This window comes from Dysidea avara, chromosome 8 (genome assembly GCF_963678975.1).
Source record: "Dysidea avara chromosome 8, odDysAvar1.4, whole genome shotgun sequence".
NCBI classification, from domain to species: Eukaryota; Metazoa; Porifera; class Demospongiae; order Dictyoceratida; family Dysideidae; genus Dysidea; species Dysidea avara.
In genome coordinates, this window is record NC_089279.1 from 9,893,546 (window position 1) to 9,910,858 (window position 17,313).

Sequence of the window (17,313 nt, forward strand, 5' to 3'; positions counted from 1 at the left end):
AACATGAAAACCTTTTAGTTTTAGTCATAGTTTTAGTTATCTTTCTTATTCCTTTTTAGTTTTAGATTTAGTTTTAGTAAATTATTCTGCTGTTTTTTAGTTATAGTTTTAGTTTTAGTTGACTAATACATATTTGCCTCACTAAAAGTACTTTTAGTTTTAGTTATAGTTAACTAAAACAACACTACTTTAAACTAGATAGCCTTTCTAATTGTTTGAAGGATACAAAATATTCTTCTGCAAAGGCCTAATTATGTAGTAAGATTCAACACTAGTTAAACAATCTAAATAGTCTGTATATGCCACTAATGGTTAATAATGCATGCAACAAGTGGTAGGGAATAGTTGGTGGTCAGCTTGAATGAACTTCATGTCCCATATTACCAGCTACGTACAACACTTACCTGAGGATCTCCCAAGCCATACGTATCACCTACTAAGAGCTATCTGGTGGTATAAGCCTTGTGGCTAATATTTACCCCTAGAAATTTGAGTTGTTTTTTCAGTATCATAACAGGTACATACTAGGTTATATGTAGGAGGCTGGATTGAAGCAACACTCTTTCCTATGTATAATACTCTAATTTTAAATCTGCTTCCTATATGTACGTGCATATGTTAACTTAGTTTTAATATGCATTATGTATTTTTGTGCTTCCAATACCATACGTATTAGGGAACATGGAGAATTGGGCTTTCTTGCCCAAACATATTGCAAAACCAGCTTTAGTTTTCCTTTGCGACAGCTTGGCAGTATTGGTTAGCTATAACCAACCATAACCAAGCCCAAAAATGTCTTCGGACTAAACCCAAATCCATATGAAACTTTTTGAAATACTTTATTTAGCTGAATTTTCTACTGCCTGACTAACTAATGCCTCCAGCCAAGCATACCTCATCAATGGGTAAGGCTACAGGCTTGATTTCTTCACTGTTTGATATAGCTTTGTCCCAAGATGTGCCTTTTTGCCAATCACAGTATTTACAATACACGCATCATGGACTTACCTTTGTCCTCCTTTGTATCCCAGTTCTTTTCACTATACAATGCAAGGTATTGATTTGCAATACATTGATTTCTCTGTGACTACTAAAGCTATCACGTTTGTCGCTAGTATCTTCAACAACAAAAACGAATTGATTGCAAAGATGCCTTTCATACTGTTCTTCATTTGTAGTGCTGTGTAATGGGTGAAACATAGCTGAGAATGAAGCATAATGGCCACTACATTTTTCAATAATGGATTGTTGGAACATGTATATATTTAGATGCAGAATTAATTTATAGTATATTTGTGAGAGTTTTGGAATTTAGTCTCCATTTGCACTATCCAATCTATACACCACAATTAAAAATGTTGTATCCCAAAAGTTAGCTAGGTGTCAGCTATTACAGTATTTATTTGTGACTCATGATTTTACAATTCTGGGATGATCCTCAGACACTATATATCAAGACACACGGTAGTGTGTCGTGCGGCCCAAGAAGCTGGCGCGCAACCCCGTGAGTATATTGACAGGAAGAAAGAAAACGCAATTTTCGCACCTCCGTAGCTTGATGAAACAAGACGAATTTTGCTGTGTACATTCCCTCCAACTGCAGTACTCCACATTCCAAATTTGAGCGAAATCGCTTCAGGCATTCCTGAGATATGCAACTTCAAAAATTGGCTTAGTTTCTTCTTTTTTTTTCTTCTTATTTTTCTTCCTCTTTTCGCACACTTACAAAAACTGCTATAAAACGCGAACGCGTTATCCGATTGCCTTGAAATTTGGCACACAGAAGGGGGGTATAAAGGCGCATCTCGGTACCAACTTTGGCTGGAATACCATAAACAGACAAAGAGTTATGAGCGATTATGCACAAAAAATAACACCAATATGTTGTCACGCCTACAGGGTAAACCGCGTATGGGAAGAAGTTGAAAATCGGTGGGTGAATAGGTTAACTATTGAACCTCAAACCTTTTGTGGTTTGAAAGAAATCGAGCTAAACACCAGGAAGATACAACAACAAAACCAACAGTGTGTAACAATTACGCAACCGAGATTAGCTAATAAAAAACGAATACTTGCCACGCCTACCAGATAAACCGCTTGGGGTAATGCTTTGAAATTCACTGTACAGATGGAGTAATCATCTTAGAAAGGCTCTTCAATGGTGTAGAAGAATCAGACTTAAAGCCACGGAGTTATAACACGAAATCCAACTTGGTGTAGCAAGTGCGAGATCAAGATACTCTAATAGAGCAGTCATCCTAATAGAGCAGTCACCCTGAACAGAATTCAAGAGATCAGTTAGAAACAAGTAACCTGTATAGAGATCAGCTACAAACAAATCACCCTGTAGAGAGTTCAGCTACAAACAATTCACCCTGTTCAGACATCAGTTAGAAGAAGTTTTCTTGTAGAGAGTTCAGTTACAAACAAATGACCCTGTTGAAAGATCAGCTAGAAGATGTCACCTTGTAGATAGTTCAGTTACAAAGAAACCACCATGTAGAGAATTCAGCTACAAATTAGTGACCCTGTAGATACATCAGCTAGAAGAAGTTACCTTGTAGAGAGTTCAGCTACAAAGAAACCATTCTGTAAAGAGCTCAGCTGCAAACAAATCACCTATACAGAATTCAGCTACAAACAAATCACCCTGTAGAGAGATCAGCTAGAAGAAGTTACCTTGTAGATAGTTCAGCTACAAACAAATCATCTTGTAGAGAGATCAGCTAGAAGAAGTTACCTTGTAGATAGTTCAGCTACAAACAATTCACCCTGTAGAGAGATCAGCTAGAAGAAGTTACCTTGTAGAGAGTTCAGCTAGAAGAAGTTACCTTGTAGAGAGTTCAGCTACAACGAAACCACCATGTAGAGAGTTCAGCTACAAACAAATCACCTGTAGAGAGTTCAGCTAGAAACAAGTCACCCTGTAGAGAGATCAGCTAGAAACAAGTCACCTTGTAGAGAGTTCAGCTAGAAGAAGTCACATTGTAGAGAGTTCAGCTACAAAGAAACTACCATGTAGAGAGTTCAGCTGCAAACAAATCACCCTGTATAAAGTTCAGCTATGAACAGATCACCCTGTAGAGAGATCAGCTAGAAACAAGTCACCCTGTAGAGAGTTCAGCTAGAAGAAATTACCTTGTAGAGAGTTCAGCTACAAAGAAACCACCATTTAGAGAGTTCAGCTGCAAACAAATCACCCATTAGAAAGTTCAGCTATGAACAGATCACCCTGTTGAGAGTTCAGTTAGAAACAAGGAATCCTGTAGAGAGATCACCTAGAAGTATCACCTTGTAGAGAGTTCAGCTACAAACAAATCACCTGTAGAGAGTTCAGCTACAAACAAATCACCCTGTACAGAGATCAGCTGGAAGAAGTCACCTTGTAGAGAGTTCAGCTATAAAGAAACCACCATGTAGAGAATTCAGCTGCAAACAAACACCCTGTAGAGAACTCAGCTACAAACAAATCGCCCTGTAGAAAGATCAGCTAGAAGAAGTTACCTTGTAGGGATTTCAGCTACAAACAAATCACCCTGTAGAGAGTTCAGCTACAAAGAAACCATTCTGTAAAGAGCTCAGCTGCAAATAAATCACCTGTACAGAATTCAGCTACAAACAAATCACCCTGTAGAGAGATCAGCTAGAAGAAATTACCTTGTAGATAGTTCAGCTACCAACAAATCACCCTGTAGAAAGATCAGTTAGAAGAAGTTACCTTGGAGAGAGTTCAGCTACAAAGAAACCATTTTGTGAAGAGCTCAACTGCAAACAAATCACCTGTACAGAATTCAGCTACGAACAAATCACCCTGTAGAGAGATCAGCTATAAGAAGTTACCTTGTAGATAATTCAGCTACAAACAAATCTCCCTGTAGAGAGATCAGCTAGAAGAAATTACCTTGTAGAGAGTTCAGCTACAAAGAAACCACCATGTAGAGAGTTCAGCTGCAAAGAAATCACCCTGTAGAAAATTCTGCCAGAAACAAATTGCCCTGTAGAAAGATCAGTTAGAAGAAGTTACCTTTTAGAGAGTTCAGGTACAAAGAAACCATTCTGTAAAGATCTCAGCTGCAAACAAATCACCTGTAGAGAATTCAGCTACAAACACATCACCCTGTAGAGAGATCAGCTAGAAGAAGTTACCTTGTAGATCGTTCAGCTACAAACAATTCACCCTGTAGAGAGAGCAATTAGAAGAAGTCACCTTGTAGAGTGTTCAGTTACAAAGAAACCACCATGGAGATTTCTGTAATCAATATATGTGACCGGATTTGCGAAAAGGGGTCTTCCACACACATCCAATTCTGTAAACGTTGGAGACCATAACTCAGTGTTAAAGTAATATATTAACCTGAAAATTTCACCATGTATTCAGCTATAGTGGTGCTCACTACTGCCCAAATTTCAAGGCAATAGCTCTTTCCAATCTGAAGTTATCAATTGTCAAAGTTGGCAAATTGGATGTGTGTGGAAGACCCCTTTTCGCAAATCCGTTCACATATGTATTATATACCACCCCAAAAACACCTTCGCTGTAAAAAAGGCGCGCCCAAGAAACTACAAGTACCTGGAACCCAATGTAAAAAACAAAAAGAAAAAACAGCTTAGCTGAAGTGAAAAGTAACTGGTAACTTAAAGAGCTGATATCTGAAGTGGCCAAGGATACAATTACTAAAGTTTAATCCATGCAAGAACACCTTGGCTATAAAACAGGTGTATACATGAAAGTAACTGGCAACTGAAATGGCTGATATCTCAAGCGGCCAAGAATGAATGGTCATATACAACTAATTCAAAAATTTAACACTGAACCTTTATAATTCAGCTGTGTTCTATATTCACTCTTGCTGCATCGTAAAGTAATTTCTTTTAACTCTAATTGGCTGGTAATTTGGCCGCCTTTTTTAATAGTCAGTATAATAGAGCAAAAAAAGGCGGCCAAATTACCAGCCAATTAGAGTTAAAAGAAATTACTTTACGATGCAGCAAGAGTGAATATAGAACACAGCTGAATTATAAAGGTTCAGTGTTAAATTTTTGAATTAGTTGTATATGACCATTCATTCTTGGCCGCTTGAGATATCAGCCATTTCAGTTGCCAGTTACTTTCATGTATACACCTGTTTTATAGCCAAGGTGTTCTTGCATGGATTAAACTTTAGTAATTGTATTCTTGGCCGCTTCAGATATCAGCTCTTTAAGTTACCAGTTACTTTTCACTTCAGCTAAGCTGTTTTTTCTTTTTGTTTTTACATTGGGTTCCAGGTACTTGTAGTTTCTTGGGCGTGCCTTTTTTACAGCGAAGGTGTTTTTGGGGTGGATATCACTCATTTTTGTCAGTGAAAGGTAATTTTTTGGAAATGAGCAATTAACATTAATACAGAATATTATCTTGGAGAGTCAGTAAAATCCATACATAATAATGATTGTTTCATAACACCATAAATTTGGAAGTATGAATTTACGGTGTAGTATGACTGTTCTATTAGAGTAAATTTATCTTTACTGCCTGCACGTGATGAATATATCTCATATCTGTGCATGTTAAATGCTTCAGACACCTAATTAAACTTGCAAGTGCCTAATTAGTTCACAGTTGCTACACAGCTATAAATACATTTGTAATTGTTATCATCATAATCATTTATCATGTTATAACCATTTTTTAATATTTTGGTCACAACTTCAGGATTAGAGCAGCAGAGAAAGGAATAGAGGACTCAACCATCAAGACTTGTATATGGGAGATGGAACAGTATTGCGATGGACAATGCCGGTACTAACCCCTCAAGGGTGTTGCAGTACAGTATAGATGCAAGACCAGAGCCTCGATCGTCACCGTGGTCACAACTTCAGTATTGGAGCAGCAGAGAAAGGAATGGAGGACTCAATCATCAAGACTTGGGGAGATGAAATAGCATTGCCATGAACAATGCCAGCACTAACCCCTCAAGGATGTCACAGTGCAGTATCGATACAACCACTCCAACCAGTGCATAAGACCAGAGCTCAATCATCACCTTTTGACTGAAATTTTTATACTTGATGAAGCAATTAAAACAAAATAGTTGTAGTACTTATACTTTCCTGAGGGAGCATGCCCCCACAGTCTCAGACTCCCTTGCCTGTTAGGCAGAATAATAGGATTGAGCCTTACTACCACTTTCACCTTTATTCTTGGCCTGAATGTACATATCAGCAACATACAGTAGCTGTAGATAATGCTAGTTAATGCCCCTAGGCAGAGCTATAGGGGTGGGAATTTTTCCCTACTATCATACTATCATAGTAGTTCTTCTCGCAGTTCTTTGCCTGGCCATCATCAACTGCTGTCAAAACATTAGTCTCGTCCCCCAGACCCTTCCTCAAGCATGCTTATCACACAAAAATAACTTAGTTTAGCAGTGCACAAACGATTATTCATTGACAGCTTATACTATAATAAAGTGCACTTAGCGCATTGTTGAACCATGTATACCACCAGATTGACAACTAACACGTGATCTATTTAGGGGAAATCTCGTGGAAAGTCCCTAATTACCTGAAGCGGACACTCGTGATACGTGGTTTTAAATTGAATGCTTTAAGAATGTAACTGGATGGTGAGGCGTACTTTAATCGGTTCGACTTTACTGAGAAACTCGAGCCCCTCGTGAGAAACTACATCGCTTGAGCAACGCTTGAAAAAGTAAGAGTCAAGAATACTGAGGGACTCTATGACATATGCCGGTCTTGATGCTAACGAAACGAGGAGTGAAGTTTGTGCAACGTGTCACATCGCCACACACTGATTCACCGTGTTTGTGCGACAGGGTTTTTGGACCTGTCCACCAGATGTTGAAAGGAAATTCATTCCACCACATGTTGAAAGGAAATTCATTCCAACTTGTGAAATTATTGGTATACTCATTGTTGGGGTCCATGGGGACATCGATGATCATTTACCAGTCAGCTGTAAGTAATGTCACAACAGAAGGAAAGGAACCATTTCCATATCCCTATGGCATACTGATTTTCCAGGTCAGCCGTTTATGTACACCCAACCACGGAAATGTAGAACTTTGGTTGCAGGTGGAAAATAAACACCTTTTTACTCAGTTACAAGAGATTCACCCAGCTGGGATAAAATGTTGAAGTGAATGTCATTAGTACCTACTTGCGGTTCATCAGGTATTGGACAATTCCAAGTGTCCAGATTATGCAGTTGTCCTCATGTTCAAGTTTACATGTTTAGGCAAGTTCCACAACATCCTATAATTTATTATTATATCAGTGTGGAATAGTGCTTATATAATATTTTTCATATTCCAGGCTTTAGGTGTATTGTATTTAACGCCTGCTTGTTGGTTTTTGCAGGCCATCTGGTCATACCGGTTTATCCACTAGCAGTTGAATGTGATCATGGTACGTATGTAAGTTGAGACCATGCAGGAACAAAGATACAGGTGTCATGAATTTCAGGTCAGTTAACGTTCAGAGGAATTGTATTATTGCAATTGTTCTTGTTGTAGTTATCAATTATCAGTGACCAGTTTGTGATAGCGTACTTTGTTTGACTAATGACCAAATGTTCTGGTTTACTTGCTTACCCTACAGTTATGTTACTCACTTAACCTGCATATGTGATATATATTTTTTAGTTCATTTTGATTATTCATCCTTTATTGGTACAGCCTGGCATATTGATTTTTTGCACATTCTTTTTTTTAATTCAGTGCCTGCTGGATTGTTTCATCAGAAGATGTCTTTGGTGTTGCGACCGATGTTCCAGGTCAGTTTGCATGTGTGTTTAATTTAAGGTTGACTTCAGTGCCTGCTCATTCTTTTACAGGTCTCGGTATTGAGTGTCATGAATTTCAGGTCAGTTGACGTACAGAAGAATTGTATTATTGCAATTGTTGTTTTTGTAGTTATCAATTATCACTGTATACTAGTGATGTGAATTTGCAGGTCAGTCTACTCAGATGTATCAGGCATAGTGTTGATGGGTTCGAACAAGTATCCAGTGTAGACTGTAGTGGCATCAAGGGTGTTAATTTCCAGGTCAGTTTACATGTTGTGATGTTAGTGATTTTTTCCTAGTACCCAGATGTTAAGTGTATTGTATTTAATGCCCACTTGTTATGTTTTTTAAATTATGGTATATCAGTGTAGACAGTGCAACAGTAAGCCTTCTGTGTTGTAGTAACTATTTGTTTCATAATATTATGCTGTTGTCCCGGAATGGCACAATTTTTGGGCAACCAGTGTGAAGTCCAGTGGTACAAACATTGTATTATGACCAAGTTGTGATAGCGTACTTTTGTTTGACTAATGTTCTGGTTTGACTAATGTCCTAATGTTCTGGTTTGACTAATGTCCTAATGTTCTGGTTTAACATGCTTACCCAACAGTTATGTTATTCATTCACTTAGCCTGGGATATAATTTTTGTTTATTTTGATTATCCATGCTATTATTGACACAGCCCGGCATATTGATTTTTTGTACATTCTCTTTTAATTCAGTGCCTGCTGGATTGTGTCATCAGATATCGAAACAAGTGTTTTTGGTGTTGCGACCGATGTTCCAGGTCAATTGCATGAGTGTTTAATTTAAGGTTAACTTCAGTGCCTGCTTATTCTTTTACAGGTCTCAGTATCGTCATGCTGACATACAAGAAATCATCACTATTGTTGGAACTATTTTTAGTCAAGTCTTGATGTGATGTTAATTAACGTTGTTACACATTGTTGTATGTTTACCATATGGCAAGAAATTATCATGGCCATCATGAAATTTGAATATTGTGTAAGTTGTGTGGAACAACCCCAACTCATACATGGTCACTGGCAAACCACGAAACACATTCGAGCCACAACACCACGAACCACATTCGAGCAATCCATTACAAAATTTTGTTGCACCATTTGTGTGTGCATAATACTTAATGAAAGCCACAACACAAGCTACATGGTACACACTACATAGAGGTGGTAACCCCTAAAGGCTTGTTACCTTTTGTATTCACCTTACCGGCCTTTGTGGTTAATCTATTAAAAATTACATGTAAATAGAGAATTGAAGAGTATGCTAAAGCACCCGGCTTCGCTAGTGATTTTGTTCTTCAAACCATAAGACAACTGCTGCAACTGACGATTTATAAACGCTCGCATGGGGTGTGGTACTAAATGGAATTTAAAAGATTTCTGCTTAAAACGCCATCCCTAGGGAACTTACGGTTCAACACGCTGTCACAACTTGTTTATCAGGCATTAGAGTTTGTGTCCACATCGTGTGTTTAAAAGTTATTGTAGGGATTAGAGGTTTGATTGAAGAAAATACGCGTATAGGCAAACCAGGATTGGATAATGTCAGTGCTAGATGGACTATACAAACACGACTATGTTGACTGGTATAACGTGACAGTAGTTGTAACATAAGGTAGAGAAATAAAGTGAAATACGCCTATTTTTTATTTTGCGATGGTTACTTTTTTATTTTAGCGAGGTCGCAAGAAAACTACGATGATGACTCCTAAAGATTTTTTTATCACGTAACGCAATACAAATCTATTGAGAGATGTTGCATAATTTAGGACTAATATTGCGAAACCGGCCCTACACGTAAATAACTCACAGTAGTGGCCGCGCGTCTTTTAATTGGGCGTGCGCTTTGTAGTTTCTTGGCCGCGCGACTCACTACCGTGAGTCTTGATATAATTTGTACATTTACTGATAAAATATTTAAAGTACATCTACTTCATCTTTTCTTCTTCCTGTAGTAAAGAAAAAAAACATAGGTTAAAAAAGTCCCAAAGCTGGCCATAGGCCGGCTTGGGGTATACAAATACAAAAAGAAATGAAATCTAATCCAAAACAGCTAAGCTGTAAAAAAAGTGTGCGGCCTTCACAAAGGTTATGGTGAAAAATGATGTGAAATCCAAGGTGGCGGCCAAGAAATGGCTGTGATGGTAGGTTAATGGTAAAAATTTTAATAACGACAATTCAGGTGAATTTTTGTGCCACTTCACAAAATTTACCTGAATTGTCATTATTAAAATTTTTACCATTAACCTACCATCACAGCCATTTCTTGGCTGCCACCTTGGATTTCACATCTTTTTTCACCACAGCCTTTCTGAGGGCCGCACACTGTTTTTACAGCTTAGCTGTTTTGGATTAGATACTCTTTGCTCTGATGATGCTTTGGGTTTTGGTAGTTAGTTTATTTTTTCTTGTAGCCACACTTGAGAAATACGTATGTATAAAATAGTAAACAAACAAGTAGAAGAAAAATTAGGAATTTCATAAGTTGGATTAAGGATAAAAAAAAGTAGTGAAACACAGAATAGCTACAAAGTAGTGAATCAAGTGAGGTTCTCAATACCTGCAGATAGACATTAATCCCTACTTGTAGTTATAGACTGAAGTACAGGGATTCAATTTCCATTAGTATATCTTCAGGTATAGACAACCTCTCTTGTTTCACTACTTTTAGCTATTCCCTTGTTTCATTCTTTCTTTGATCCCTAATCCAATTTATAGTTCCTTCTACTTGTATTACTAGTCTAAACAAAAGCAGCTAAGCTGTGAAAAAGGGTGTGGCCCTTCCAAAAATGACAAGGTGAAAAAGATGTGAAATCCAAGGTGGTGGCCAAGAAATGGCTGTGATGGTATGTAGGTTAATGGTAAAACTTTTAATAATGACAATTTAGGTGAATTTGATACCACTAACACAGCCATTTCTTGGCCACCACCTTGGTTTCAACATCTTTTTTCATCCTGGTGTTTTTGGAAGGGTCTGGCTGTTTTTGTTTAAATATCACTTCTTTTTGTATTTGTATACTCCAATCAAAGCCAACCTATTGACATATTCGGAGCTTCTTTTTCTTGTCTTGCTTGTCTTTTTTCTTTACTGCAGAAGGTGGAAGAGATCAAGAGCTGAATTTTTGCTTGTGGATTACAGTACTTTCATATTATCTGCATCACATGAACTGTCTCCAACAAGTTGGCGTGTTAATTTGTAGCTGAACTCTCTTGAATGCTTTTCAGGGTTTCTTAATATAATGTAGCTGAAGTCTCTACAAGATGACTTCTAATGTAGCTGAACTCTTTACAGGGTGAATAGTTGTAGCCGAACTCTCTTTACAGGGAGAATTGTTTGTGGCTGAACTCTCCACATGGATGACTTGTTGTAGCTGAACTTTCTTCAGGGCAACCTTTTTGTAGTTGAAGGGTGGCTTCTAACAGTGCTGAAGTCTCTGCAAGGTCACTTGTAACATATGTATGTACCTGACACTCTAATATAAGAGTTATTCATTTTTTAGTTGACTGTGCTATTAGGGTAACTGCACTATTAGAGTATCTTGATCTCGCACTTGCTACATGTAGTTGATTTTTTGTGCTGTGCTTCAATGGCCTTAAATATGATGCTTCTAAACTACTGAAGGGCCTTTCTTAAATGAATCATCCTTTCGCGTACACCAATTTTCAACTTGTTCTCCGTAGTGATTTGTTTGGTAGGTGTGGCAAGTAATCATTTTTATTTGCAAATCTTGATCACACACTGTTGTTTTTTTTTTTTTTTGCTGTGTCTTTCTTTCGAAGTGCAAAAGGTTTGAGGTTCAATAGTTAACCTATCCACATACTGATTTCAAGCTTCTTCCCATAGGCAGTTTACCCTGTAGGCACAACAACGTATTTTTCATGTATAATCACTAATAACTACTTGTCTGTTTATTCAAGCTAAACTTGGTACCAAGATGCAACTTAAAACCTTTCTTCTGTATGCCAGATTTCAAGGCATTTTGGATAATGCGTTTGTTTTATGGCAGCTTTTGTATGTGTGCAAAACAAGAAGAAGAATAGAAAAAATCAAGCCAATATTTGAAGTCTTGTATCTTAGGAACGCTTGAAGTGATTTTACTCAAATTTAGCATGTGGATTACTGAAGGTAGCGGGTATTTCCACATCAAAGATTGTCTCATTTTGTGAAGGCAGCATGGAGCTATGAATGCATGAAGATTGCATTTTCTTTCTTCCTGCAAATATACTCATGGTGTGATGTGCCTGCGTCTTGGGCTGCACAACATACTACAATGTGTCATTGATACTGCATATGTACTGATATTACTTTGTTGTACTTGATGTATGCTGTCCTGTACGTGTACTGCAGACTGGGCTGATACAGTACTGTGAAGTCAACATACGTAGTTGGTGGTAAAGAAAATATTGTGCAAAGAACTAAATAATGGTTATTGGCTGTCAGTTGTTTCAGTGATACACATATTAGTATTCCAAACAATGACACATTGCACTCACTTTGCTTTTAACACTAATAGTCATTGACTTAAGATCAGTCTTGCATTCATACAGCCTTGCATGTATACACAATGAAAATTTACTATGTGAAAATCAAACTTGATAATCTCTCACAAAAATTAATACTATATACAGTATAAATATTGTTTAGCCAACAATCCAGTTGCTGTCAAATAGGTGCACAGATGGCAATGTCATAGGTAATATAGCAACAGTATTGCAACAAAGTGCGTTTGTCTACCCTGCTGGAAAAATAGATAAAAAATGCCATTCATGTATCAATTAATGACTTAAGAGCTTACAGTAATACACAATTGCATTTTTATATCCTAAGATAGTCCTTAGATAATCTGAATTTAAAACCATTGTATTTATTACAGGAGAACAGTTTTGAAACAGTTGCTGCTGTCAGACAGAAACAAGTAGCAGTACTTAGAAATAACTTGCAGGTAATTACAGACCTTCAGCATTTGTGCTGTAAAGCATTAATAAATAAAAATAAAATAAACATATGCAGAACTTGTTACTAACTACAAATTTTCCAATGTACGTAAATTAGCAAAATCTATACTGTATATTTGTATGTATGTAATATGTATCATGGTTATTTGCACTACAGACAATAGGATCTAATCCAAAACAGCCAAGCTGTAAAAAAAGAGTGCGGCCCTGAGAAAGGCTATGGTGAAAAAAGATGTGAAATCCAAGGTGGCGGCCAAGAAATGGCTGTGATGGTAGGTTAATGGTAAAAATTTTAATAACGACAATTCAAGTGAATTTTGTGCCAAGACCTAGCGGCACCAAATTCACCTGAATTGTTGTTATTAAAATTTTTACCATTAACCTACCATCACAGCCATTTCTTGGCCGCCACCTTGGATTTCACATCTTTTTTCACCATAGCCTTTCTCAGGGCCGCACTCTTTTTTTACAGCTTGGCTGTTTTGGATTAGATTTCACTTCTTTTTGTATTTGTATACCCCAAAGCCGGCCTATGGCCGGCTTTAGGGCTTTTTAACCTGTCATTTTTTCTTTACTACAGGAAGAAGAAAAGATGAAGCAGGATGATTTCTTTGTAGCTGACCTCTCTGCAAGGTGATCCTTCTAGCTGATCTCTCTACCGGATGACTTGTTTGTAGCTGAACTCTCTACAGGGTGATTTGTTTGTAGCTGAATTCTCTACAAGGTAATTTCTTCTAGCTGATCTTTCTACAGGGTGATTTGTTTGTAGCTGAATTCTCTACAGGCCAATTTGTTTGCAGCTGAACTCTCTACATGGTAGTTTCTTTGTAGCTGAACTCTCTACAGTGGGACTTCTTCTAGTTGAACTCTCTACAGGGTGACTTGTTTCTAGCTGATCTCTCTACAGTGTAACTTGTTTCTAGCTGAACTCTCTACAGGGTGATGTGTTTGTAACTGAATTCTCTACAAGGTAACTTCTTCTAGCTGATCTTTCTACAGGGTGATTTGTTTGTCTCTACAGGGCAATTTGTTTGCAGCTGAACTCTCTACATGGTAGTTTCTTTGTAGCTGAACTCTCTACAATGTAACTTCTTCTAGCTGAACTCTCTACAGGGTGACTTGTTTCTAGCTGAACTCTCTACAGGGTGATTTGTTTCTAGCTGAGCTCTCTACAAGGTAACTTCTTCTAACTGATCTTTCTACAGGGTGATTTGTTTGTCTCTACAGGGAAATTTGTTTGCAGCTGAACTCTCTACATTGTAGTTTCTTTGTAGCTGAACTCTCTACAATGTAACTTCTTCTAGCTGAACTCTCCACAGGGTAACTTGTTTCTAGCTGAACTCTCTACAGGGTGATTTGTTTGTAGCTGAACTCTCTACAAGGTAACTTCTTCTAGATGATCTTTCTACAGGATGATTTGTTTGTAGCTGAATTCTCTACAGGGCAATTTGTTTGTAGCTGAACTCTCTACAATGTAACTTCTTCTAGCTGAACTCTCTACAGGGTGACTTGTTTGTAGCTGAACCCTTTACAGGGTGATTTGTTTGTAGCTGAACTCTCTACAAGGTAACTTCTTCTAGCTGATCTTTGTACAGGGTGATTTGTTTGTAGCTAAATTCTCTACAGGGCAATTTGTTTGCAGCTGAACTCTCTACATGGTAGTTTCTTTGTAGCTGAACTCTCTACAATGTAACTTCTTCTAGCTGAACTCTCTACAGGGTGACTTGTTTCTAGCTGATCTCTCTACAGGGTGACTTGTTTCTAGCTGAACTCTCTACAGGATGATTTGTTTGTAGCTGAACTCTCTACAAGGTAACTTCTTCTAGCTGATCTTTCTACAGGGTGATTTGTTTGTAGCTGAATTCTCTACAGGGTGATTTGTTTGCTGCTGAACTCTCTACATGGTAGTTTCTTTGTAACTGAACTCTCTACAATGTAACTTCTTCTAGCTGAACTCTCTACGGGTGACTTGTTTCTAGCTGATCTCTCTACAGGGTGACTTGTTTCTAGCTGAACTCTCTACAGGATGACTTGTTTGTAGCTGAACTCTCTACAAGGTAACTTCTTCTAGCTGATCTTTCTACAGGGTGATTTGTTTGTAGCTGAATTCTCTACAGGGCGATTTGTTTGCTGCTGAACTCTCTACATGGTAGTTTCTTTGTAGCTGAACTCTCTACAATGTAACTTCTTCTAGATGATCTTTGTACAGGGTGATTTGTTTGTAGCTGAATTCTCTACAGGGAAATTTGTTTGCAGCTGAACTCTCTACATGGTAGTTTCTTTGTAGCTGAACTCTCTACAATGTAACTTCTTCTAGCTGAACTCTCTACAGGGTGACTTGTTTCTAGCTGATCTCTCTACAGGGTGACTTGTTTCTAGCTGAACTCTCTACAGGGTGATTTGTTTGTAACTGAACTCTCTACAAGGCAACTTCTTCTAGCTGATCTTTCTACAAGGTGATTTGTCTGTAGCTGAATTCTCTACAGGGCAATTTGTTTGCTGCTGAACTCTCTACATGGTAGTTTCTTTGAAGCTGAACTCTCTACAATGTAACTTCTTCTAGCTGAACTCTCTACAGGGTGACTTGTTTGTAGCTGAACTCTCTACAAGGTAACTTCTTCTAGCTGATCTTTCTACAGGGTGATTTGTTTGTAGCTGAATTCTCTACAGGGCGATTTGTTTGCTGCTGAACTCTCTACATGGTAGTTTCTTTGTAGCTGAACTCTCTACAATGTAACTTCTTCTAGCTGAACTCTCTACGGGTGACTTGTTTCTAGCTGATCTCTCTACAGGGTGACTTGTTTCTAGCTGAACTCTCTACAGGATGACTTGTTTGTAGCTGAACTCTCTACAAGGTAACTTCTTCTAGATGATCTTTCTACAGGGTGATTTGTTTGTAGCTGAATTCTCTACAGGGCGATTTGTTTGCTGCTGAACTCTCTACATGGTAGTTTCTTTGTAGCTGAACTCTCTACAATGTAACTTCTTCTAGCTGAACTCTCTACGGGTGACTTGTTTCTAGCTGATCTCTCTACAGGGTGACTTGTTTCTAGCTGAACTCTCTACAGGGTGATTTGTTTGTAGCTGAACTCTCTACAAGGTAACTTCTTCTAGCTGATCTTTCTACAGGGTGATTTGTTTGCTGCTGAACTCTCTACATGGTAGTTTCTTTGTAGCTGAACTCTCTACAATGTAACTTCTTCTAGCTGAACTCTCTACGGGTGACTTGTTTCTAGCTGATCTCTCTACAGGGTGACTTGTTTCTAGCTGAACTCTCTACAGGGCAATTTGTTTGCAGCTGAACTCTCTACATGGTAGTTTCTTTGTAGCTGAACTCTCTACAATGTAACTTCTTCTAGCTGAACTCTCTACAGGGTGACTTGTTTGTAGCTGAACCCTCTACAGGGTGATTTGTTTGTAGCTGAACTCTCTACAAGGTAACTTCTTCTAGCTGATCTTTGTACAGGGTGATTTGTTTGTAGCTGAATTCTCTACAGGGCAATTTGTTTGCAGCTGAACTCTCTACATGGTAGTTTCTTTGTAGCTGAACTCTCTACAATGTAACTTCTTCTAGCTGAACTCTCTACAGGGTGACTTGTTTCTAGCTGATCTCTGTACAGGGTGACTTGTTCCTAGCTGAACTCTCTACAGGTGATTTGTTTGCATCTGAACTCTCTTACATGGTGGTTTCTTTGTAACTGAACTCTCTACAAAGTGACTTCTTCTAGCTGATCTATCTACAGGATGACTTGTTTCTAACTGAACTCTCTACAGTGTGATCTGTTCATAGCGGAACTTTGTACTGGGTGATTTGTTTGCAGCTAAACTCTTTGCATGATTGTTTCTTTGTAACTGAACTCTCTACAATGTGACTTCTTCTAGCTGATCTCTCTACAGGATGACTTGTTTCTAACTGAACTCTCTATAGTGTGATCTGTTCATAGCGGAACTTTCTACTGGGTGATTTGTTTGCAGCTAAACTCTTTGCATGATTGTTTCTTTGTAACTGAACTCTCTACAATGTGACTTCTTCTAGCTGATCTCTCTACAGGATGACTTGTTTCTAACTGAACTCTCTATAGTGTGATCTGTTCATAGCGGAACTTTCTACTGGGTGATTTGTTTGCAGCTAAACTCTTTGCATGATTGTTTCTTTGTAACTGAACTCTCTACAAGGTAACTTCTTCTAGCTGATCTCTCTACAGGGCAATTTGTTTGTAGCTGAATTCTCTACAGGGTGATTTATTTGAGCTGAACTCTCTATATGATGGCTTCTTTGTAGCTGAACTCTCTATTAGGTACCTTCTTCTAGCTGATCTGACTACAGGGTGACTTGTTTGTAGCTGAATTCCCTACAGAATAACTTGCAATGTAATATAACTGTGTAAATTATACATGCAGCTGAATGCTTTATTAGGGTGACTGTTCTATTAGAGTATCTCGATCTCGCATTTGCTGCACGTAGTTGCCTTTCGAATCATAACTCAGTGATTTGTAATGCGATTCTTCTGTACTACTGCAAGAACTTTCTATGATGATTATTCCAG

General features: G+C 38.1%; 1 protein-coding gene across 4 annotated transcripts; it reads left to right on the plus strand.

Annotated features, from left to right (window-relative positions):
• The first annotated feature begins 6,499 nt into the window (after positions 1–6,499).
• Positions 6,500–8,786, plus strand: LOC136264258 (uncharacterized). Of its 4 annotated transcripts, XM_066058969.1 has the most exons (9): positions 6,500–6,761; positions 6,816–7,023; positions 7,075–7,237; positions 7,360–7,464; positions 7,719–7,774; positions 7,835–7,863; positions 7,914–8,046; positions 8,510–8,574; positions 8,634–8,786. In XM_066058969.1, exons 5-9 carry the CDS (start codon positions 7,745–7,747, stop codon positions 8,707–8,709), a joined length of 333 nt encoding a protein of 110 aa, XP_065915041.1. In that variant the 5' UTR covers positions 6,500–6,761; positions 6,816–7,023; positions 7,075–7,237; positions 7,360–7,464; positions 7,719–7,744; the 3' UTR covers positions 8,710–8,786. The 4 variants fall into 4 exon arrangements, with proteins under 4 accessions (XP_065915041.1, XP_065915040.1, XP_065915042.1 ...); XM_066058968.1 differs by having other exon boundaries at positions 6,500–7,023; XM_066058970.1 differs by having other exon boundaries at positions 6,500–7,023; positions 7,954–8,046.
• Positions 8,787–17,313: the final 8,527 nt, after the last annotated feature.

Coding starts and splice junctions, on each gene's coding strand:
- LOC136264258 (XM_066058968.1), top strand. CDS start 7,745: ATGTCTTTGGTGTTGCGACCGATGTTCCAG. Junction 7,864..7,913: donor TTGAGTGTCATGAATTTCAG/GTCAGTTGACGT, acceptor TTGTTTTTGTAG/TTATCAATTATCACTGTATA. Junction 8,047..8,509: donor TCAAGGGTGTTAATTTCCAG/GTCAGTTTACAT, acceptor CTTTTAATTCAG/TGCCTGCTGGATTGTGTCAT.